The sequence below is a fragment of the Protopterus annectens genome, chromosome 1.part2 (assembly GCF_019279795.1).
Source record: "Protopterus annectens isolate FY-2018-M chromosome 1.part2, PAN1.0, whole genome shotgun sequence".
Lineage (NCBI taxonomy): Eukaryota > Metazoa > Chordata > Ceratodontiformes > Protopteridae > Protopterus > Protopterus annectens.
In genome coordinates, this window is record NC_056727.1 from 698,015,665 (window position 1) to 698,041,517 (window position 25,853).

At 44.3% G+C, this 25,853-nt stretch overlaps 1 protein-coding gene across 1 annotated transcript in view; it reads right to left on the minus strand.

Annotated features, from left to right (window-relative positions):
- Positions 1–25,853, minus strand: part of LOC122790858 — a 1,163,840-nt gene that overhangs the window by 163,242 nt on the left and 974,745 nt on the right. Inside the window, exon 16 of the mRNA XM_044058512.1 lies at positions 4,321–4,414. Coding sequence (XP_043914447.1) covers positions 4,321–4,414 — 94 coding nt within the window. The remainder of the gene's footprint in view (positions 1–4,320; positions 4,415–25,853) is intronic.

Sequence of the window (25,853 nt, forward strand, 5' to 3'; positions counted from 1 at the left end):
AGAACAAAACTGTGCAGCAGACAAGCTGAGAAGGACCAGGGCAGGCCCTCATCAATATAAACTAGATCAGGGGTCTTCTACAATTTGATCCATCTGTGAGAAGTTCATCAAGCAGACCTCCGACTCCTCTCTAAACAATCAACTGACAAGATTCTGTTCTAGGACTCCATGCACAAAGGTCTAGATGACAGATGACTTTTCTTTTCCTTTGACAGAACTGTTCCTGCATGTTTTTCTGGTACCATTGTTGCCTCACAGCAAAAGGTTCTCCCGTTCGATTCTCGGCTGGAGTGCGGGGAGTGCCTTCTGTGTGGAGTCTGCATGTCCTCCCTGCAGTTGGGTGGGCATTCGAAAGACATGCGTAAATGGGCATGCCTTTGTTGAAGGTTGAACGTCGAGCTGGCACCTCTGCATTCGTGAAAATCTACTGCCAATCATTAGCAGACCAGAGTTCCGCTGTGGCGACCCCTAACCGGGAAAAGCCGAAAGACAAACAACATCCAGGGAACATGTAAAGATTCAGAAGGAATATTATCAAAATCAATGTGGTGACTCCATTCTAGCTCAGACAACAGTGGTTCTCCCTTTTTTTTGGAAATGGCCAGGGGCAATACCACAAGCTTCCTTACAGACTGGATCTACACAAAAGAATAGGAGTGTTTAATGCACCCATACATCAATCAACTTCAGGTGACTGCCTGGATGATATGGTCTTAATTCCTTTTAGGCACCTGTTTACTGTGGATGTGCAGCAGGTATTAATGGAGGCAAGAAAGCCTGTTACTAGAAAATTATATATTAGCAAATGGGAAAGGTTTTCTAGCTGGTGCCAACAAAATAACCAGCACACTTTTACAGCTAGCTGCTCTCTGGTTTTACAATATTTGTGAGAGTTACTAACTTATGGCCTTTCTTATTCCTCTATCAAGCCTCATTTAATGGCCATTTCAGCATGTCTACCCATGGATCATCCACTTTCAATGCAGTCTCATGTCAAAATGCTGACACTCATTTCATTTGAACCAGCTAATCTGTCTGACTAAGTTCTTAACATGGAAACCAGTTTTACTGATTGCTCTGACCTCTGCAAGAAGGGTATCAGAGTTTTAAGTTCTTATGGTTGGTTGGGAGGGTGGCCTAGTGGTTAAGGTGTTTGCCTTACAAAGACAAGGTGCAGGGTTTGAGACTCATAAGGGATAATTTTCTAGGCTTACAATGGCTCGCAAAGGCAGTTAGCCTAGTACTAACCTATGAACCTATAAGACCTGCAGGTAAAGGGAACGCTGTTGATGTTCTAGATAAGAAATTTTAGGGTTGGGAGGGTGGCCTAATGGTTAAGGTGTTTGCTTTACAAACACAAGGTGCAGGGTTTGAGTCTCACAAGGGATAATTGGCTAGGCTTAAAATGGCTCGCAAGGGCAGTTAGCTTAGTATGAACCTATGAATCTATGAACCTATGAATCTATGGTGAGGCAACCCTACCTCATTTTCCTTAGGGACAAGGTTTCTTTGAGAACTAATCCTTACTTTATACCTAAAGTGGTATCCGAGTTTACTTTAAGCCAAACTACACGTCTCCCCGTTTTCTTTCCTGAACCTAAAAATGAGGGATAAAGGATACTCCATATCTTCGAAGTCCACAAACAACTCGGGTATTATCTTGACAGAAATAAATCGTTCAGATCTTCAGATCAATTGTTCATTTCTTGTGAAGGAAAGAAGGGACAACCTGTGCCAAAACCAACTATTTCCAAATGGTTATACAATGCTATTACCTTGTTATACTCACTATAACAATACTATTCCAGGCAGGGTCAAGGCCTACTCTACCAGGGCCTTGGCTTCATCTACGGATTTTTGGAAAGGGTTGCATTCTAGAAGCTGGTACTTGGGCCTCTGTTCAGATTTTACAAAGCACTACAAGTTGGATTCTTTCTCTTTGTCTAGATCAAGCTTTGCTAGGACCATTCTCCAGGGGCTCCTGGGCTCTTTTCCTTCCACCTTCCAAATGCAGTTGGCTAAATTAATTTATTCATACAGTTAAGGCTACTAGAGTAGTGATCAATATGATAAACATAGTACAGTTGTGCAAGTAAGCCTTACTATAAAAGATGTTCAAAATATCACTGTTGCAGTAACTATTCCCTCCCTCCACTCCCCCCCCCTTTTTTTTTTGATCTGTTATGGCAGGGTGTTTGTATTTATTTTTAGTTCCTAGCAATGTCTTTTCAAGCCTCTCTCTGCTGGCAAGAAAGCTCTGAAGGGATTTGCACCTAAACTTGCCTTTTAGTCAGCTCAGCTCAAACTGCCTGACAGTTTGGGCTTACGGAAGTTTCCCTGAAGCTTTGGAAGCTAGCCGACTGTTAAAGCCTTAGCAGAATACAACCCATATAGCTAAGCCTATAGCAGTAGTGATCATTTGAACATCTATTGTTATGGTAAGCTTTACTTACACAGACATACTTTCCTACTATTGTTTAGTAAACCAGTAGACCTGCTGTGTACAGTAGGAATGACAGTTACAGTGCTTTACTGCCTTCTACTAGATGCACTGCAGGAGACTTCTGGTGTCTGTCCAGAAAGCAGATGGACATTCAGTAGGAAAGGATGAATCAAGTCCATAACAGAGGGGTAGTAAAAAGGTTGACATCCCAAGAATGACCGACATGCACTCATGCCAAATCCTCACATTCCAGGAATTAAGGCAATATGTTTAGGAAATTGGCCAAGGATCAAGAGGGAGTAACTATACTAGATTTGCTCTGATTGTGAAAATGGGAAATACAGGAGGGCTTGGTTATCAACAGATAACTTTCAATGCAGCACAAGGCTCTATACACTTACAAATTCAATACTACAGGCTTGGTGGGAGAAAATACTATAATTGTATACACAGGAAGGCAACAGAAAATAAGTGCTCACCTCTTCATCATGGGCAACAAGGAATTTTATAAAAACACAGCTGACCATGTATCCATCAATTATTTTATGTCCCCTGCCAATTAGCAAGGCTGTACCCAGAGGTCTCCTAGTGATGTTTACAGAGATAGAGGATGATTTGTGGAATATTTTTTTGAGGTTATGCTAAACTGCAGGGGCTTTAAGGGAAAGAGAAATAGTTACTTTTAGGCTTCTGACATGATGGTGGCCTGGGACTCAGATCTATATCTATTAGTCTTTCAGTACAGTAATAGCTGAGCAAACCACAAAGTAAGAGTGCTTTGTGCAATTTTGTCACTAGCCAAAAATGGCATTAAAACAGATGAATATGTCAGGACTAGCTAAATAAAGGACTTCACAACCATCTAAGTAGACTGTCCAAAATGAAATCTTTTTCAGGTTAAAAAAGAAAAAGTGGCTGAATTCCAAGTGTCAATGACAGATAAGTGGTATCAGACTCACTTGTCACAGACCTTGGTCAAAGCAGGATGCTTGTATTTATAAGTAAGTTTATAAGAGCTGAAAGGGGATGGTGGGTTCTCCATACAGGTTGAACGACTGTATGACTGACAGCAGTGTAGATCTGGTAATATTAAAGGTGTGTTAGACTGTTCTCATTTTCCTTTTGGTTTGCTAGTTTTTTTTTTTTTTTTTTGTGTAGCTATTAGTTTAAGGATTCTTACCTATACTGCATAATTTTCCAAAAGCCAACTGTCAAAACAATGCAGTATGATTGTCTCAAAGGAGAAATTAATTCTAGGATGTTCCTGTTGGACAAAAAGCCTATTATTGTGCCATTCTAGATAGTAGAATTCACTGTGTCACTAAATAATAGTATTTGTATATAGCTAGATGACAGAAAAAGTTATGAACTACAAATGGCAAAGATTTGCACTTGAATACCTGTGGTTCCACTACATCAGCAAAAAAGAATTATGTGATAGAGCAATCCACCCTTCCCAAGTGTGTGCGCTCCTCCACCAGTGAAGTCATCTGACTTGTGGAGTTATGAATGATAACAAAAAGCCTTCACTGGGATACTGAGACAGAAGCAAGTTCATGCCTGGTAATGAGCTAAACACAAAAATTACCCTGATATTGTACACATTTTATTACAAATATATGTAGTGCTTCAAGAAAAAGGCTTGGCGCTCTATATCTATTTCCCTCCTTTCCCAGTAAGCTCTGTGAATGGTGGGAACTGTATGCAAGGTAGCTACACAAGTCAACTGCAGCTTTTAAGTGCAAATAGATGCATCACTGTAACTTATAAATGGTCACTTGCTAACAGATAAATACACTGCTGAGATTAGTAACCATCTACTAAATTTCATTAAACTGCATAACTGATTTCCAATATAATTGATCCTTTATACATACCTGCTGCTTGTCTAAACGAAGGCAAGCACACTGACTTTCTCGAAATTCACTAAGTACCTTGAGCTCTTCCTGTTTCCCAAACAATATCTTCTGGCTGAAACCATTACACAGGACAAGCATGTCAACATTATGACACATTAAAAATGTGTTACAACTACTCATTTTATACACAGACACACACACACACATATATATATATATATATATATATATATATATATATATATCATACAGTCAGAATTATAACACATGAAAGACTAAAATCATGTATTTCATAAAAGAATATACAGTAACAGTGAGAAAAAAATTCTCAACAACTACAGTATCAGTACAACAGCAACCTATCTTATTGTTCACATTATAAGCTAGAGCAAGAAAATACTGTACACTTTCATTATTTTTTCTGGCATGGGGGCTGTCTACTTTATTTTGCAGATACAGATGTGCTACACAGCATACAACAGACAAAGCAGAATGGGAGCATTAATATTCTACAGGTTAGAACGCTGACATAAGGTAATAAATGCCAGATAACTGCACAACATGAAGACAGCCTGGAAGAACCATGAGAATCTGGGTCATCAAACTTGATTACATTATAACAAAAGAATTGCTGGTGTGAACACACCTATAAAACACTGCATTCTCACAGTAGCTTCATTCCATACTTTACGAGGGACAGGAAGCCCTTCCTCCAAAACAACCTTCATGCAACATCCCAATTAATAGAATCAGCTGCAAGCTTGCTGCACCACGAGGTAAAGGAAATACACTGAACATGACTCTAATTTTCACTTTTACACTAGCAACATTTTCAAATTATGGCAATATAAGTAAGCTATTTCCAGATGTGGCAGTCCAGACTATTGATAGTACTATGCTGACGAGACCCATGGTCAACCAAGTTTTTTTTTTTTTTTTTTTTTTTTTTTTTTTTTTTTTATAAAGGTGGCTGGATTTTTTAAAGTAAAGACAAGTTGCACAAACAAAATGGTTGAAACTCCATGAGACAAAGTAGTAGAAAAGGAAGAAAAAATGCTACGGGTAAGAAACATTTCCTTTTGAAAAGATGCAGTTTCCACCTTGCTGTATTGATGCACACTTCTAGGAATATTTATGAAAGGAAGAACCTAATTCTGTAATAAACCTCTTAGCCAAGCCAAATTCTGCTTCTGCCCCGGACTGTACCTGTAGTAGATGTACATAATACAGATTGATACCCAAGCAGTACAGGCAAAGTGGATAGCATAGTTCTGGGAAATACTAGCCATAATAGTAGATCAAGTGATAAGAAACAGAATTTAAATACCACTAAGTATTTCTGCTTATGTCTTCAATTATCTTTGTACACTATTTTGAACTAGTGAAAAGCCAGTGTGTATCTTACGTCATGCATATTGAGCATGGGGGATAAAACCAGCAGAAAAATTTCATCATGTATACATGTTGTTCTTAATGGAAACATACAGTATAACATCATGAAACTAAACAACTGTTTATGTAACAACCATCCAAGTAACACAATAATATATGGGATAGGCAATAGAAGACAGCATATAGCTGACTCAGGAGTCTTTCTCCCAAAGAGATATATTAGCAGTGCCGACTTCTTGTCAGTTAGCTTATCTGCCTTTGACACCAGGAAGATCTTATGGCTAGGGCAAAATCTTCAAACAAGATGCTCTGATTCATGTTCCAGTGTTGACAAACCAGTGCAATGAGAAGTGAGTGCCACTTTTCCTTCAAACTAGTTATATCGCCTAGACCCACAACATTTACTGCAAAACCTTGCAGCAGATGATTGAATGTCAGACACTTCAGTGATCAGAACCATATTTCATTTTCACTTCAATTTGACTACCTTTCTCAGGAGTTTTCTTGATCAACAGCACATCAACCCTTTGCTGGTACATAACATTGTGTGCCTATCAGGGGGAAACACCAAATTCCAAAACATGACAATTTGCCCAACTACTTAATGAGCACGCTTACTGCAAAAACAGAGATGATCTGGCACCTATACTACTAAAGAATATAACAGTTATGTAAGATACTTAGAATAACCTTCTCTTAAAGAGCTTCTGTTATGTTAACTGTAAATACTAACATTTAGATTTACCCATCTTCCACTTCCTCTAAGTCTAGCTGGATTCAAAAGCAGGCTAAAGCTGGTTTCACACCCGTTATGGCAATAGATACAGGTGACACAAGACTCTCCTATAAATCTAGACTAGATACCTAGTCTCTTTGGATGTCCTTCCATATCACCGTTTAGGTATTCAAAACTGCAGGGAGATCTCCTGCCAAGGATAGCCCAACGTTCGGCCAGTATACCAAAGCCTTCAGTACTTAATGGCACTGTACATCACACACATGCTCCCAGTGCAAGGTGTAGGGCATTAAGGTGACATACAGACACACATACTCAGAACTTTTTGCTGCCAGTCTCACTGCCATCACTGAACGTCTGTCTGAATGCCTTTCTGCTGTGCTGGTTACCAAGCAGTGTTTCAGATAAAAGCCCCATTGGGATTTCTCCTTATCTTTCTTTTTTTATTTACTGCTGGTTGGGGTCATGCATCCAGAAAGGAAAAATGTTGGGGTGGGAGGCAGATTCCATATAAAAATCATCATGATTAGTGTCTCTTCTGTTTGGAAGCTTCCCACAATCATACACAGTGTTCTATCAGGCTTTTGTTCCTAAGACCCTACACAGTCACCTCCTCTTCTCATCTATTTACCTTGAAAACCAACGTCTTAAGCTGTTGGTACAAGGTGCAATGGGAGAGTCTTGCCATCCTGAGGGCCAGCTGTCAGCCAAGAAAAAGGCCAAAAAACTTAGGTGTGATGCACCCTCTTTCAAGCCTCCCCCAGACATCTCTCTCTCTTGAGGCTAGTGAAAGCCCAGAGGTTCATCCAGTGGTTGCTTTGGGTTACCCTTTTGTAACCCCATCAGAGGCTGGCATGAATCTGAATTCTCACATAACCTTGGAGGCTTTACAAGCATCTGCTCTAGACACTGAAGGGGAACCTCAGCTGTTTATATCCAAGGGAGATTCTGCAGATCTTGGTGAGGGAAGAGATCCCCACCATGCTTACTGAGCATCACCAAGGGTGTTTTGTGCAGACATTCTGCAGAAATAGAAACAGAAAACTAAGCATATTTCACTTACAGTTAACTATCCCAAACGTGAATGGCAGGATTTTACTGAGGGGTTGTTTAATGCTTTAATGACTTTAAAACCTCCTCAAGGGGTGTCAGCGCCTGCCCTTCTCTGGCCTTTCACTCCTCTTAAAATACCCAGGAAACTGGACTCCTCAGATGAGGATCAGGATTCAAGGGGGTCCCTGACTTACTCTTCTCAAATCCTTTCCTCTCTGGAATATGGTTCAGAGGAACAGGATTCTCACAGTCCAGATTCCCCTTTAGAGGAATTCTCCATTGGGGGCACTGTTACCTGTGTGATGAAATTCTTTAAGTGGGATTGCTCTCAAGTCTCTGATATTCATAAAAGGTATTAAAAGCTCCTCTAGATTGAGTCTACTATGCCTTCTGTCATTCTCCCAGTTCTGGCTGCCCTCCTGGAAACCATCTCGGCCCCTGATTCTCAGCCCCCTGCTCCCCAGAAAATGACGGACTTTACAAGGTGCCTGATGAATGTAAATTTCATTATAAATGCTCTTCTGCTGATCCTTCTGTAGTGTCGGTCTATTCTGATGAACCCACCAAGCTCTTGCCCTCTATCAAGCTGTTTCCTTCAGACAAGAATAATGGGGTCCATGGAGAGGCTGGACAAAAAGGTTTATACTGCTGCCACTTTATCTTTTCAGGCCATCAACTACCAAACTCATATGACCATGTATGTTTTGGCCCACCTTTTTCCGAACTTCCCGAGTCTGAGGGGAAGGCTTCTGCCATTTCCATGTTGGGTTTTTCCTCTCAAGTTGTCCACCACTCTCATAATTGCAGCTAATGCTTCATCCAGGGTTGCTACCTTTGGTTCTCTTATGAGGCATTACTCTTGGCATTGTCTTCAGGCTCTGCCTGATGATATTAAGGCCAATATATTGGATGCGCCATTAGATAAAAATTAACTCTTTTTAGCACTGCTGCTGAACTTTTTAAGTATCTCCAGGATAAGGGTAAAGCTTTGCAGGAGTTGAAACATTTTTTTCTCTCTTATTCCTAAGTTTCAAAGGAATTACACCCCCCAAATCAGCCAGTCTTGGCCTCCATCCACAGGAAAAAAAAGGGTTCTAGATGTGCGACTCCTGCTCAAACCCCTACTTCCCAGGAACCAACTTTTCAGGATAAGCCTGGTCCCATTTGACAATCTGCATCCCCTTTCCCTCATCCAGGTTCCCTCATCCCACCATCTTTCCCTGTCTCTTCCAAACTGATAAAGATCACAACAGATGCTTGGGTTATGTCCATTATCAGCCAGGGATATTTCATGGTTTGGCAATCCCCTCATCCCTTTTTGTGCATTCCTCAACTTCTTTAGGAACAACTTCCTCTTTTCCCAGAGGTTTTCCATTCTCTTTTGATCCAAGGCACCATTCAAGCTGTGTTTCTTGCCCAGGTAGGGAGGGGGGATTATACCAGAATGTTTTTGGTCCCCAGAAAGGAGGGCATTTGTAGGCCTGTTCTGGACCTTTCCAGCTCAACAACTTTCTCAAGATTCCTTCATTTCAGATGTCTCTTTAGACTTTATTTCCCCTTATCATATGATCACAGGAGTTTACTAGGCTAATGGCCCATGTTCACAAGGGTGTCTGCTTATCCAAGAGGGACACAGGTGGAACCCCCTGGGTGAATTTTCAGTTACCCATCCAATCGTCCAAATTACACTTAAATAGGACCAATGAGGGGCTTTGTTTAATATGAAGAGGAAGCCTGTTCCAAAGGTGGGGGCAACCTCTGTGAGACAAATCCGTCTCTCCAGCAAGTTCTGATGTTGCAAACCAGGTTAAGGTCCTTTAAGCAAATGACCTGTGTGCCATTTGACTTGGGAATGTGCAGCATTTCCATTAAAACTGGGTCACAGATTGCTCTACATGCAAGGCACAAGTTGCCTCTGAGCAGTCTGTACGACCCAAAGTAAAGTGACAATGATTTCAGTCTGTCCGCATTAGACAGATCTTGAAAACCCTGAATTTTTTTTGTAAGGAACCTCTGTGGTGTCTCCAATTGCTGCAGGTGTTTGGAAAGAAACATACCAAAGCAAGAGTTGTACTCTATTATTGGCCTGATGAGGTAAGAGTACAGGGGGTTATAACCTCTTTTTCTGGAGGCAATGCCCTTATTTATGAGATGAGCAATATAAAATGCCCTTCTTACCACTGTAGAGACATGGTGGTGGACGTTAAGGTTACTGTCGACCTGTGTGCCCAGATCTCTCACCATTAACTGTGTGCTTAGGGTACTGCTATTAATGTGGCAGTTTGCAGGAACATCACCCTTGCTGAAGGGGATGATAATACATTTATTTTTGCATTATGTTTAAGACCATGACTTTAGCACCAGTCATTGGTCTGCGCAAGACTACTTTTGCAGAATGCTGACATCACTAGGGGTTTCAATGATCATTCCCAGTTTGCAGTCATCAGCAAACTTTGTCAGCCACAGTCCTTTAGTTTTAGCCTGTACTTTGGAAAAGTAGATTTCAAACAGTAGGGGACCTAGAACCACTCCATGTGGAACACCATTGGTTAAGGGTCTGCTGGAGGAGGTGGAATCCCCTATTTTGACAGTATGAGTTCCATCAGTGAGAGAGTTTGCAACCCACCTGGCAATATATATTGGTTGATAACCAGCTGGGTGAGTTTAGCAATGAGGCCTGAGTGAGCGATTCTGTCAAAGGCCTTGGCTAAGTCTAGGTAGGCCGTATGCACAGATCTGACCTCGTCTAGGGCTTTGCTGACTGTCTCAAAGTCCACAAAGTTTAACAGGCATGGTTTCCCCTTGACAAAGCCACACTGGTTGGTATCGAATGTCTGGAGATTTCCTATATCTTTGTTAATAAGGTCTATGATGATTTGTTCCATTGCCTTGTAGATAAGACTGGTCAGGCTAATTGGTCTATAGTTCCTGGAGTCTGTGGATGCACCCCTTTTGTGCAAAGGGATGACAGTACTGCTGTTTTCTATTCCTCTGTGATAAAGCCAATGCTTAGGCTGTGCCTGAAAAGCGTGCCCAATGGTGATGCTAATTCCTGTTTTAACCTATGTAGAATACAGCCTGAGATGTTGTCTGGTCCCACAGAGGATGTTTTTAGCCTTGGAAAGGGCATTTAAGACCTGCTCCTTGGCGATACCAGATAAGGGACAGGTGTTAGGAATGCTTTGGAGTATATGTGGCCGGCACAGGGGAGTGAAGTTTTCAGTGAACCTGTCAACTAGCAGGTTTGCTATATTCACAGGTTCTGTATATGTAGTACCATTAACTATGAGCTCACTGCAAATCTGGGCCTTAGCTTTGAGGTTACAGATGTAACTAAAGAATTCCTTGTGGTTACCCTTAGTTAGGGAAGCTAATTTGGATTCGTAGTTATCTTCATCAGGAGTCTTATTTGCTTGTTTAAGTTGGGGGGGGGGTGTTTCCAGTTGTGAGACCATTCCTGCTTACTCTTAGCTATTTCTTTGTCCTGTTGTACAACCTATTAATGGCAGTGTCCACCAGGCAGGTTTGTTCTTCCTTGAAGATCTTGCTTTGGTTCCGTCAGGTACAGCAGAGTCAATACAACTGTACAGGTGCTCGTATAAAACTTTGGTGTACAACTCAGCATAGATGTCTGTTCCAGCAGTAGGGAGATGGGCTATGAAACTCTTTCTAGCTGTCACGTTAGAGGTTGTAATTGGCCTTGAAAAAGATTTTAGTCTAGTTGTTGCTGGGGGGGGGGGTCTTCTGTTACAGTTACTTCTAGCAAGACTGATTGGTGGTCAGATCTCACCAGGGATGGCCACACACACGGGGTGGTGCTGTGCTCCCCCATGTTGGTAAGCACTAGATGTTGAATGTTTGAGCCTGTTGTGGGTGTGTCAACCAGCTGGTCCAGGGCATTGGAGTTTAAGTCCAGGAACCTTTGGGCAACTGAGTTAGAACACATACAATTTACCCAATCAATGGATGGGTACTAAAAGTCACCCAAAAAGTACAGTTGTGTATACTTACCATAAATGTAGATGTTAGAGTTTATTCACTGTTGCAGTCATCACATTTGGGTTATCCCTGCCAGGGTAGCCCTCGGTCGGCCTGAGTACCAGAGGCTTAGTATTTCTGCATCGGTTGTTGTCGCTTCAGAACTGACGTCAAGTCGTCAGTAGTATAAAGTAATGCAGCCAATGCCATTACATCAGTTTTTCTTGCCCTAACCTGTCAGGAGCCCCCAAGAAGGAGCCAGGTTCTGGTGGAAGAACCCCACCAGTAGAAAGTAAATACCAATATGCCCCTTGTAAGGAAAGAGAAGAAAGGGGGATGGAGGGAGGGAAACCAGGACTGCAAACGTAAATACACTTGAACATCTACATTTATGGTAAGTGTACACAACTGTACTATGTTCTTCATGTTTCACTGTTGCAGTCACACATTTGGGTTGATTCCCAAAGCTGAGGAAATGGGTGGAGGCAGTCAAGGAAACTAGGGGTTGGCTAGGATGCCCTGCAAGACTGCAGAGGCAAACCCTGCCCTGGATTTGGAGAAGAGAGGCATGGTAATGTTTGGTAAAAGTGTGAACAGATGTCCAGGTGGGAGCCTCCAGGATGTCCCTGGTGGGGACTCCTCTGAGGAAAGCTGCAGAGGTGGAGGCTGCTCTGGTGGAGTGAGTCCAGACCCTCTTGGGGGGAGGCTTTCCATGTTGTTTGTAGCAGAAATGGATGCAGTGTGCTATCCATTTGGAAATGGTTTGTTTGGAGATGGCTTTGCCTTCTGCCCCTGTAGCAAGGCTAACCAACAATTGATCAAACCTTCTGAAGGATTTAGTCCTATCTAGATAGAATCTGAGCTGTCTGTGCACATCTAGAGGTTGCAGGATCCTTTCCCCCTTGTTCTGGGGATTAGGACAAAAGGTGGGTAAATGAATGGACTGGGTGATAACCACACTGGGCACCACCTTGGGCATGAAGGATGCGTTAGTTCCGAGGGATACCCTGTCAGCATGGAAGATGATGAAGAGTTCTACAGCCATGAGTGCTTGCAGCTCGGAGACTCTTCTGGCTGAAGTGATGGCCAGAAAGAAAGAAAGCTGTCTTCCAGGAGAGAAATTTTAGCTCTGCAGAAGTAGCTGGTTCGAAAGGGAGCAGGGTGAGCTTTTCCTACACAAAGTTAAGGTCCCAAGCTGTGGTTGCTGTTGTTCTGGGTGGCCTCAAGTTGCTAGCCCCTCTTAGGAAAGTACAGTTGTGCACCTACCATAAATGCAGATGTTCGACTGTATTCACTGTTGCAGTCATTACACTTGGGTTATCCTGCTGGCAGGCTACCTGCAGTCGGCCTGAATTCCAAAGTCCAGGTCCGGCGTCGGTTGCGGTCGCCTCTTCCCAGATGTCAGTGTGCCAGGGGTATAAAAGATGCAGCCGATGCCATTTTCTTCAGGTTTTTCTTGCCCCAGATGTCAGGTGCCCCCAAACTGGAAGGCTAAAAATTATGCCAATAAATATGCATGCAGTAAAATAAACATTTCTTTCATCTATTAGCAAATACACCACATAAGTTGTATAGGATAGAGAAGTACAGATAAGTCCCAGCAAAGAAAAGGGGGAAGGTGGGTGATAACCTGGACTGCAACAGTGAATACACTCGAACATCTACATTTATGGTAGGTACACAACTGTACTATGTTCATTGTGTTTCACTGTTGCAGTCATTACACTTGAATTGAATCCCAAAACTGAGATTGGGTGGCTGGGTCTACAAAGGATTAAGAGAGGCTATAAGGCCCTGCAGAACTGCAGTGGCAAAGCCAGCCCTGGATTTAGAGTAGAGAGGTAAGTGGTAGTGCTTGGTAAAAGTGTGCACTGAACTCCAAGTTGCAGCCTCTAAAATGTCTTTGGTTGGTACTCCTCTGAGGAAGGCTGCTGAAGTGGCTGCTGCTCTGGTTGAATGTGGCCTAATGCCCTTAGGCACTGATTTGCCATGTTGTGAATAGCAGAAACAAATGCAGTGGCCTATCCATTTTGAAATAATCTGCTTTGAGATAGCCTTTCCTTGTGATCCTGCAGCATATGCCACTAAGAGTTGCTCAGTGTTTCTGAAAGCTTTAGTTCTGTCCAAGTAGAAGCGTAGCTGTCTGTGTATGTACAAAGAATGCAGGAGTCTCTCACCCTTATTCTGTGGGTTTGGATAAAAAAATAGGCAAATGAATGGTTTGGTTAAGGGCCACACTGGACACTACCTTAGGCATAAACGTTGGGTTCGTCCTCAGAGAAACCCTGTCTGGATGGAAAATGATAAAAAGGTTCCACAGCCATGAGTGCCTGTAACTCTGAGACTCGTCTTGCAGAGGTTATTGCTAGGAGCAGAGCTGTTTTCCATGATAAGAACTTTATTTCAGCTGTATTGGCTGGCACAAAAGGAGGCAGTGTAAGTTTTTCCAAGACATAATTGAGGTCCCATGCAGGTACTGGTGCTCTCCTTGGAGGTCTTATGTTTTTGGCCCCTCTGAGGTACTGCCTTAGCAATGGATGAGAAAAAATAGGTGGTTCCGAATTGTAATGAGCTGAAATGGCAGAGGCATGGATTTTAATTGATGAAAGGATAGGCCTTTGTCCAGCATTTCAGTTAGGTATTGTAAAATCTGAGGAATATTTGGTACAAACGTGTCAATTCCTTGTGCCTGTTTCCAAGCACAGAATCTCTTCCATTTTTCTGCATAAGATTTTCTGGTACTGGGCCTCCTGACCTCCAAAATAACATCCATCACTGCTTTAGAGAGAGGTGTGTTCTGAATGGCTGCATTATCTGCCATGCCGCCAGATTTAGGGTCCTGAGTTGGCTGTGCAGGATCTGATTGTTTCTTTGGGTCAGTAAGTGAGGAATTAGAGGTAATATCCAGGCTGGGCCTTGAGACATGCTCTTTAGGATTGGGTACCAGTGCTGACGGGGCCAGTCTGGGGCAATCAGAATCATTTTTGGCTTCTCTTGTCTGACCTTTAGGAGCACCTTGGGGAGGAGAGGGAGAGGAGGAAAGGCATATACTGTTAGGGTTTTCCAGCTGAATGATAGAGCATCCACTTTCCATGCTAGCTTGTGATAAGTCCTTGTGCAGAATCTCTGTAGTTGGCAGTTGTGAGGAGAGGAAAACAGATCTATGTCTGGGCATCCCCATTTCTTTGTTATCATGCTGAAGACTTGTGGATCCAGTTTCCACTCGTGGGGATCCGTGAGGTTTCTGCTTAGTTCATCTGCCAGAGTATTTTTCTTTCCTGGCAGGAATTGTGCTTGCAGGTGTACTTGATAAGTCAAAGCTGTGTCCCACAAAGTCATGGCTTGTCTGCAGGGGGGTTAGGAATGTGCATCTCCCTGCTTGTTTATGTACCACATGACTGTAGTATTGTCCGTCCTTATCAGTTGTTGTCCTGGATGAAGTAGATCCTGTCAGGGCATTCTGAACAGCCAGCATCTCTTTTTGATTGATATGAAGATGCATTTGGCTTGTGGGCCATGTGCCCTGAATACATTTTCCTGCCATGTGTGTCCCCCAGGCATAATCTGATGCATCTGTTGTTATTGACTGCCTGGCTGTGGGTAGAGTGAATAGCTGTCCCTTGTTGAGGTGACAGGCCTGTGCCCACCATCGAAACTCCTGTTGCAGGCAAGGTATGAGGGTAATTAATGTTTCCAGGCTGTGGCAATGTTGAGTCCAAACACTTTTTAGGTACCATTGAAGTTTCCTCATATGCAGTGTGAAATATGGAATTAGCAGAATGCAGGATGCCATGAAGCCCAAGGCCTGCAGAATTTTTCTTGCAGATAACTGGGTCTTTGTTGCCAACATTTTGAAGTAAGAAGTAAGTTGCCTTTGTTTGTCTGGCGTGAGATAAGCCATCTGGGCAGTTGTATTTAAGCTTGCACCCAGGAATATTATCTTTTGAGAGGGTACTAGTTTTGATTTATTTTCGTTTACTGTGTACCCTAGGCAAATTAATAATCTTTTTACAAACACCAGATGCTGTAGTAGAATGTCCTTGTTCTCTGCTTGTATAAGGTAGTTGTCCAAGTAAGGATATATTTGAATTCCTCTTAGTCTGCAAAATGCAATTACTGGTGCCAGGCATTTTGCGAAGACTCTGGGTGCAGTAGATAAGCCAAAGGGCAGTGCAGAGAATTGGTAGTGCATTGAGCCAGCTATGAATCTGAGGTATCTTCTGCAAGATTGACTGGGATATGCAGGTATGCCTCTTTTAGGTCCAAAGTTACAAGCCAAGCCTTCTTGCCTAGCATGGGCAGAAGCTGTTGCAGTCTCAACATTTTGAATTTTGGAACGTCCAGAAATGTGTTTAGAATAGACAGGTCCAATACTGGTCTCCAGGCTTTGTCCTTTCTCGGTACCAAGAAAAGTCTGAGTAAAATCCTTGTCCCTGCTCCTGTAATGGTACTCGCTGAATGGCCCCCATCCATGTCCATGAGGGAAGAAACTTGCTTTTGTGCCTCTGCCCATTGATTCTGTGGCAGGTCTGGCATGCCTCCTGCCTTTGGCAGGGTATGAAAGTGGAACCTGTAGCCCTGAGACACTATATTCAAGACCAATTTGTCCTGGGTAATCGTATGCCAGTTTTGTGAAAAAAGTGCTAGTTTTCCCCCTAAGGGAGCTTCCAAAAGATAAGTGCTTGGTACTGGTAGAGGAAAGTCATTGTGACTGTTTCCTATAAGGTTGAGATTTGTCTTCTCCGCTTTTGGAGGTGGAAGTACCCCACTGTTTAGGCCTGTATGAGCCTTGGGGCTGGGATCTGCCTCTAGGGCATCTGTACCTGCCTCTTTGAGGCCTGTCCGACACTGGAAAGGACCAATTCTTTGTAGGCCAGTTCCTGCTAAATCTTGGTGGCTGAACCTGTAAGAAATCCTTTACTGTTTGCATAGATTTTGCTTTGTCCTCCATTTTCTTCAAAACATCCTCTGCTTTAACTCCAAATAAAGTATCATGCTGTAATGGAGCATCTAATAATTCTGCTTTAACATGATCAGGCAGATTTTGTTCCTTTAACCAAGCATGCCTCCTAAAGACAGAACCCGTAACTGCGGCCCTGCAAGAGGCCTCCAGAGAATCAAAACCACATTGCAATTTATGCTTTCCCACTTGTTCAGTTGCATACAATAAATCCTGCATTTCCTTATTTTCAGCACAATCAGAAATTGCCAACATTTTTTGTTTTAGCAGTGACATTAAGTATTGCTGATATTTAAACATATGAAATTGACAATTTAAAACCTTCACACCCAAAGTAGCAGAAGTGCAAACCTTTTTTTCCCCCCATCTGTCTACTGCCCTTGAATCCCTATCAGAGGGGATAGGATTTTTTGCAGTAGAAGCCTTGACCCCCTAGGAACCCTGAGAAATAGTTTCTGGGTCAGCAGCAGGGTTTTTATAAAGAAATTTATGCGAATCTGGAACCCTGTAGTATCTGTCTGGTTTAACAGGGGCAGGGGGTAGAGAGTCAGGAGAAAGGCCAGACTCTGAAAATACATCATCCACAATGTCTAACATAGGAGGAATAGCAAGAGGCCTGTGCTGAGGTAGTAAAAGAAAATCTCTAAGCCTTTTCTTTGATTCTGAGTAGTCTTGGCTCTCCCAGTGGAAGTGCTCCCTCATGGTATGCAGGGTTTCCTCAAAAGAATAATCCTCAGGAGGGGAGGCTGAAGGGATAGATTCTTCAGCATCCGAATCCTCATAGGGAGGAAGAGAGTATTCTTGTTCAGAAGAGGAGTCAGAGGAAACGGAAACCTGATCTGAAGATTCATATTCTGTCTCTTGCCTAGGCCTCTTATCAGGAGGGGGATGGGAACCCCTGATCAAGGTAATTAGGTCTTCGGCCATTTTGAGCATCTGTTTTTTAGGCATGGAAGTCTGTCCAGGAGAATACTGTACTTGTTTCTTTGTCTTTAGAGTTGCTTTAGACTTTGCTTTAGAAGCTGAGGTAGGCTTTACATATAACTGTGTAGGTCTGAAAACGCCCTCAGAAGCCGATGCCTGCTCAGCAGCTCCAGACCCATCTGAGGGAATAGTTTCCGAGTGTCCAATACCTTGAGTATCCAGAGGCCTAGCTGGCTCCACGTGGGAATTGGCAGCAGCCTGTGCCTCTGAGGTAGCGGGCGTCACGGGCTGCGAAAGCACCTCACTGAGAACCGGCGACTGGCTTAGCGGAAGCCACTTCGTCAGTTTTGCACCTCGGATGCCTGTCCTTTTCTTTTTCCTTGCGCTTTTTATAAAATCTGATCATTGGCTGTTCCGACGGCATTATATAATTGAACCTTCAGCCAAAGTAATGAAAGGCAAAATCGTATCGACGCTTAATAGTGCGTTGGTTAAATCTAGCACAAAACCGACAGCTAGCAACGCTGTGATCAGGGCCTAGGCAAGGAATACAGTAAGAATGAAAATCCTTATGAGGTATTTGCTTCCCACAACAAATACAATTGTTAACTTTTTTTTTTTTGACATCGGTCTGGAGCAAGAAAAAAGTTTCCCCCAATGGGGTACTTAGCTTTAATGAAGACTTTGGATCTGAAATTCATTTTTGAAAATCTCAGGAGTCGGCCGACCGGCACTTGCAAACTGTTTTTGCTTCGGGCACTGCGCGGCAAGAAAGACTGAAGAAAATGGCGTTGGCTGCATCTTTTATACCCCTGGTGCACTGATGTCAGGGAAGAGGCAACAGCAACCAACGCCGGACATGGACTTTGGAATTCAGGCCGACTGTGGGTAGCCTGCCAGCAGGATAACCCAAGTGTAATGACTGCAACAGTGAAACACGATGAACATCTGTTTGATCAAATGGTGTGAGAAAAGGGGCTGCTCAGTGGGGAAATGAGCAGAGATAGCAGAGGCATGAATTTTTTACAGAGGAGAAAGTGTGGCCACTGTGTAGTAGGTCAGCTAAGTAATCCAGGATGAGAGGGAGGGAGGGCTGTGCCGTATTGGCTCCCTTAGCCTGGATCCAGGTGCAGAACCTTTTCCATTTGTCAGCATAAGACTTTCTAGTGCTAGGGTGTCTGGCCTCACGTATAACATCTAGAACCTGTTTACTGAGGTTGGCAGACTGATCCGGGGATAGGGAATAAGCCAAGCTGCCAAATTTAGTGTCTGCAATTGGGGATGCATGAATTCCCCTTCCCTCTGGGTCAGGAGGTTTAGAATCTGAGGAAGATGCCATGGTGGCAGTGGGGACAGGCTGCGCAGCAAGGGGTACCAGTGCTGGTGAGGTCAGTCTGGAGGTATTAGAATTGTCCTTGGTTTTTCGTCATTTATTTTGATCAGTATCTTGGGGATGAGAGGTAGTGGAGGAAAGGCATAGACTGATAGATTTGTCCCAGGGGAAGGATAGGGCACCCACTTTCCAAGCCATGCAGTGATGCTCTCTGGTGCAGAATTTTCTGAGCTGATGGTTGGTGTGGGAGGCAAAGCGGTCGAACTTCAGGATGCCCCATTTCTGAGTTATTAGGGTGAAGGTTCTTCTCTTGAGCTGCCACTCATGTGGGTCCAGAAGATTTCTGCTTAATTGGTCTGCCAGAGAGTTGAGAGAACCTGGTAGGAATTGTGCTAACAGGTGCAGTTGCATGGCACAGGCTGTGTGCCAAAGGGTCATGGCCAGTCTGCACAGAGGGTAGGAGTGAGTCCCTGCCTGCTTGTTAACATACCACGTCACAGTGGTAGTGTCTGTTTTGATTAGGAGAGCCCCTGGGGAAAGAAGGGGCTTGAAAGCCAACAAGGCATGATGGACAGCCATCATCTCTTCTTGGTTGATGTGCAGAGGGATTTGTTGCGGGCTCCATTGGTCATGTATGCACCTGACATCCAGGTGTGCACCCCAAGCATAGTATAATACACGTCTGTGGTGTGGGTCTGGGTGGTGGAGGGTGGTGAGAAAGTTAGTCCCTTGTTGTGGGAAGCATGCTGTTGCCCACCACAGAAAATTGTTTCTGAGGCAAGCTATTACAGGGTACAAGTCTCTCCAGGTCTTGACAGCGTTGACACCAAAGGCTTTTTAGGTACCAAAACATACTTGGAGGCTCTAAATAAAAATCTGCCTAAGCAGCAGAGACCTCCAAAGCAGACACCCAAGCAACCGCTACCCCAAAACAAAACACGTGCAACACATAGCTCACAAAGCCAGTGTGCCGAACAGTCACAGCCCTTAAGGCTAAACAACACACCTGATACGCTTGTAATATGTGACTCTATCGTCAGGCACACTGACGTCCCGCTCACCAGGCTGAACAAGGAGAAGGTCACGGTGAGCTGCCTGTCGGGTGCTAGGATCCGCCACATAACACAAGCACTCAGGTCACTCCAAGGCAAGTACAAATATGACTCAGTCATTGTCCATGCTGGTGTGAATGACCTGAGACGTACCTCCCTGGACTACATGAAAAAAGACATAGAGGAGCTCTCTGACCATATAGCCCAGGCTGGTATGACCCTGACCTTGAGTAGCATCTTACCCTCAAGAATGATGCCACAGTATGAAGACAAGATGATCAATTTCAACAATTGGCTAGTATTGGTGTCATTCAAAGGGGATCCAATGCCTGTCAGCCTGGCATGACATGCTCGACAAGCCACAATGCTTCGCTAGGGACGGCTTGCACCTATCACCCCTGGGCTTTCGGATATTGGCAAAGGCTCTTGCTACACCCATAGTGCCTTTTTTAGGCAAGGCTCAAAAGACAAACCCACCTCCATAGGTATCACAAGGGATAAGAAACTAAGAGTAAAGCTACTCAACGCCAGAAGTCTAAACCTCAAGATGCACACACTCGAAACTCTCCTTAGCATGGAGAACATCCATATCTGTGCAGTAACAGAGACCTGGTTCAAGGCTCCCGAGAGCACCCCAGCACTACCAGGTTATACCTCATACCATGCTTTTCGGCCCAAAACTTGGACCGAACCACAAAAGGAGGGGGGAGTATCAATATTCGTCAAAGATACCCACACCTCCAGGTTGGTGGCACAGCACGAAGCATCAGAGACTATCCATGTGCAACTAACAGTGGGTAAAACTGCCTTCCAGTTTATAGCCTGCTACAGACCACCCCTCCCAAACCCAGGAACCCCACTCGGCCTTCCTGAGAACACTGGAAAATATGTAGGTCTCTCCAAACACCATTACATTGGGCGACTTCAACTACCCAAACATAGACTGGGAGCATTACTCTAGCTCCAACACCCTAGCCCAAATGTTCCTAGAATTTATAAACTCAAATGCTATGGAACAACTTGTTACCACTCCCACAAGAGGGGAAAACATACTGGACCTGATCATCACCAAAATGCGGACTCTATGCTCCAGACCAGAAGTGCATCCCTCACTGGTAAGATCAGACCATAAACTAATCTCACTGGATATTCACATCCCGACCCCACCCCCTGCCCAGAAAACCACAGTGAAAAACTTCTCTAAAGCAAATTTCACACTCCTCAAAACCGAGGTGGAATCCTTCAAAGCCCCCGGGCCTGTGGAAAATACGGCCCAGACCGCAAAATCCTTTATAAACGCATTCTATGAACACCTTCAGGAATGCATGGATCATGCAATCCCAAATAAAACCAAGACCCAATCCTCCAAAGGCAGACGTCCTGTCTGGTGGACCCTAGCCATAAACAAACTATACAATAGAAGGAGGAAGCTACTACATGACAGAGCAAAATCCCAAAAAGGGAAGGCATCTCTGATCAGTATTAGCAAAAAAATACGGGCACTCATAAAATCGTCTAAGGCCAGCTACGAGAGAAAAATTGCACAGAACACTAAGGATAATCACAAGGCTTTCTTTAGTTATGTTAGGAACCTGGGTGGGAATTCCCAGATATGCTCAGAATTAGTCCAAAATGACAAAAAATACACTGAACCCACAGACATTGCCAACATCCTAGCTGACAGGTTCAGCGCAAACTTCTCCCCCCCCTCCCCACAAAAAGGGCAAATATCTATCCCAGCAGACTGCTGCCCCCCTGACATCTCAGATGCTCAGGTAAGAGCCGCCCTCTCCAAAGCAAAAAACACAGCATCAATGGGACCAGACGGTGTCCCGAGCTGCGTCCTACATGAACTCCAAGAAGAGCTAAACCCAAACATAAAACTACTGTTCAATCTCAGCCTTACTACAGGATATGTACCCAAACAGTGGCATACAGCAACAGTGGTCCCTCTCCACAAAGGTGGTGCCTCAAAGGATCCTGGAAACTATCGCCCCATAAGCCTGACTAGCTTGGTCTGCAAAGCTATGGAAAGGATCATCATGGACCTCATAAATAAAGATATTGGGGGCCTACAGACACTGGATCCTCCCCAGTTCGGCTTTGTTAAGGGCAGATCCTGCCTCTTAAACCTGGTCGATTTCTTTGAAACAGTCACCAAGGCCATTGACGAGGGGAAGGTGGTCCACACAGCCTACCTGGACCTCGCAAAAGCCTTCGATACTATACCCCACTCAGGCATTACAGATAAGCTCACCAGCTTAAATATAAACCCCTATGTCACTAGAGGGGTTGCAAACTGGCTCAAGGACAGAACCCACATGGTTAGAATTGCTGGAGCCATGTCAGACTCCAAACCAGTTACAAGTGGCATCCCACAAGGCTCAGTCCTGGGACCTCTCTTGCTCGGTATATATTTCTCGGAGTTACAGGCCAACATGGAAGGACTGTGGCTGACCAAGTTCGCAGATGACTACAAACTGGGCGCCATAATCGACTCTCCAGCCGACACAAGCATCCTCCAAAATGGCCTCATAGAAACAAACAACTGGTGCCAGAGCCATGGCCTCAAGCTAAACGCCAAAAAGTGTATCGTCATCCCCTTTGGCAAAAACAAAGTGCCCACAAATTACACATAGGTGGTAATCCATTAAGTACAGAAGAAGTAATTAGGGACCTGGGACCCAAGTTGATGGCAATCTCTCATTTGACAACCACGTGGCCAAAGTGGTTAGAAGAACATTTTATATAGCCCACCTAATCATGAAGGGATTCACATCTAGATCAGGGGAGGTCATTGTGCCTCTTTACTCATCCCTCATCAGGCCCATAATGGAGTACAATGTCCCTTTTGGGATGTACCTTGCCAGACACCTGTAGCAACTGGAAAGACCCCAAAAGTACCTCACCAAGAGCATCAAAGGGCTCAAACAGATGCCATATGCTGCCCGGTTAAAGAAACTCCAGCTCTACTCAGTGGCATACCACCTGCTCAGAGGCAATCTGTGCCTGACGTATAAAGCCATGTCCAACCTGGAATTAATGGACATGCTGCACCTCAGAAAATCCAAATCCCATCAAGCTACGCGCTCGAGAGACTTGAACCTCAGCACTGAAATAAATAGGACATGCTGGAGGTACAGATTCATAACCCAGAGGCTCCCTTCACTCTGGAATAAAATCCCAGTCCAGGTTAGGCAGAGTCCCTTCATTGACTCTCTTCAAGAGGAATCTTGATGAGTGGATGGGAGATCGTAGGTTTACCCCGGGTATCACTTCTGTGTGACTGTTAGACAGAGGCACAGTACACTAACCTCGAAAAAGGGCATAGCAAAATTAATTTAAAATGGGTGGCGAAAGCCAAACACACACTGGCTAGGCTTATAAATGCCCTAGGGCAGATAGCCTAGTATGAACCTATGAAGTTTCCTCATATGCGTTCTGGCATATGGAATGAGTACTATGCAAGATGCCATGAACCCCCAGAGCTTGCGGGATCTTCCTTGCAGTAATTGGGGTCTGGTGGCTAGTTGAGAGCAGTAGGCTGTCAGGAAAATGTGTTTTTCTGGTGTAAGGAATGCCATCTGGGATGCTGTGTCCAGGTTTGCTCCAAGGAAGATAATCCTTTGGGTGGGCACCTGTTTGGATTTCTTTTTGTTCACTGTGTACCCTAGGGAGGTTCGTAGGGTCTTTACAAAGGTCAGGGGCTTGAGCAGCTTTTCCTGGCTGTCTGCCTGAATAAAGCAGTCATCTAAGTATGGGTAAATCTGGATATTCCTTTGTCTGCAAAAGGCAATGGCCGGAGCCAGACATTTTGTGAAAACTCTGGGAGCAGTAGATAAGCCAAAGGGAAGTGCAGAGAACTGAAAGTGTTGAGATCCTGCCCTGAAATGGAGATATTTCCTGCATGATTCCCTAATAGGAATGTGGAGTTAGGCCTCTTTTAGATCTAGGGTGGCTAGCCAAGTGTCCTTGGAGAGCATGGGTAGCAGCTGCTGGAGGGTGAGCATTTTGAATTTTGGGATCACCAGGAAGGTGTTTAGAATGGATAGATCAAGGATGAGGCACCAGGTGCCCTCTTTTCTGGGCACCAAAAAAAGTCTGGAGTAGAACCCTAGGCTTATCTGTTCTGCAGGAACGTGCTCTACTGCCCTCACAGAAAGCAGGGAAAGGATTTGCTTTTGAGCCTCTGCCCACTGGTTTGGAGGTAGATCTGGGAACCCTTTTGGGGTTGGAAGGGTGTGGAAGGAAAATTTGTATCCCTGAAACACTATGTTGAGGACCCAATGGTGGTTGGTAAAGGTGGCCCAGGTGCTTGCTTGAAAGGAGAGTTTTCCTCCTAGGGGTAAGTGAAGGTTGGCAGAGGGAGGGGGTGGGGGAGGTGAGTCATTGTGACTTATTACCATAAGGGGGTGCCTTAGAACTCCCTGGTTTTAAAGTGGAGATAGTCCACTGCTTAGACCTCTGCATTCCCTGTGGCTGCTGTCTGGGAGCTCTGGTTTCCGGGGTCCTGGGCTGGACTGGCCTAGTGGGAGCAGGAAAGGACCAGTGCTTGGTCGGACAATGCCTGCTGAATCTGGATGGCTGGACTTGTAAGAAATCCTTAACTGTCTGCATAGATTTTGCTTTTTCTTCCATCTTTTATAAGACCTCTTCTGCCTTAGTGCCAAATAATTTGTCTTTGTGCAAGGGGGCATCCAACAATTTAGATTTGACATGGTCTGGCAGGGGCTGTTCCTTAAGCCATGCATGCCTTCTAATGACAGATCCAGTGACTGCTGCCCTGCAAGAAGCTTCTTGGGTGTCAAAACTACAGCGCAAGGTGTGTTTAGTTACTTGATTGCAGAATGCATGAACTCTTGTAACTCTCTATTTTCTGCACAAGCCGGAAAGGAAGACATTTTTTGTTTGAGGAGATCCAGGGTATGTTGCTGAAATTTTAGCATATGAAATTGACAATTTAGTGGCCTGATAGCAACAGTAGCTGAGGTGTATACTTTTTTACCCAATCTGTCTAGTGCTTGGGAATACCCATCTGAGGGGGTGGGATTCTTAGCAGAGGCTGCTTTAATCCTTTTAGGCCCTTGAGAAATTATCTCAGGGTCAGCAGTAGGATTTTTAAAAAGAAATGTATGAGAGTCAGGAACTCTACAGTACCTGTCTGGTTTTCTGGGTGCAGGAGGGAGGGTGTCCGGAGTCGAGCTGGATTCCAGGAAAACATCCTCCACAACATCCAGGACTAGGGGGGATGGTCAAGGGTGTGTGCTGTGGAACATCTAAGAATTCCCTGAGTCTCTTTTTAGACTGAGGGTAGTCTTGACGCTCACATTGGAAATGCTCCCTTAAGGTATGAAGGGTTTCCCCAAAGGAAAAATCCTCTGGGGGAGAGGCTGAAGGGATGGAATCCTCTGCATCAGAATCCTCATAAGTAGAGAGGGGTTGCATGTCTTCATATTCAGATGCATCAGAGTCATCTGATTTTGGTTCAGACAAAACTACAGTGGAGGGGTAGCTTGGCTTCCCCTGATCAGCATGATAAGGTCTTCTTCCATTTTAAGCATTTGAGGGTGAGGCACGGATGCAGGTGCCTGAGATTGGGTCATCGGTTTCTTGAGTGTGGTTCATACCCTGGGCCTAAGAAACTCGTAATTTTTGAAAGAATGGTAGGCGTGAAAGAAGACATCGGTTTGTGTCAAGAATCGGTAGTGGGAAGGACTTCCTCGGAAGCTGGTGCCTCCTCAGCAGCTTCGGACCCAACCAAGGTAGAGACGACCGCAGGATCCTTAGTCGAAGAGTTTTGTGGCATACCAAACTCCGAAAGGGTCTTGGTAGCAGCTTGCAAATCCATAGAAGCGGGCATCAGGAGCTGCATAAGTGCCTCACTGAGGCCCAGAGAACTGATGACTAGCTTTAATGGAAGCGTCGTCCGTAGGTTTGGACCTGTGCAGTCTGTCTTTATCTTTAAAGTTTTTTCAGAAGATCTGCTGTTGGATGGTTTACTGAAGCCATATCGGAATTCGAGGACTGTAAGCGAAGATATCTACCTACAATAAGGGCCTGACGACAGATCGTTCTGGTGTTGAACAAAGCACAGAAGCGACAAGAGGGGACGTCATAGTCTGG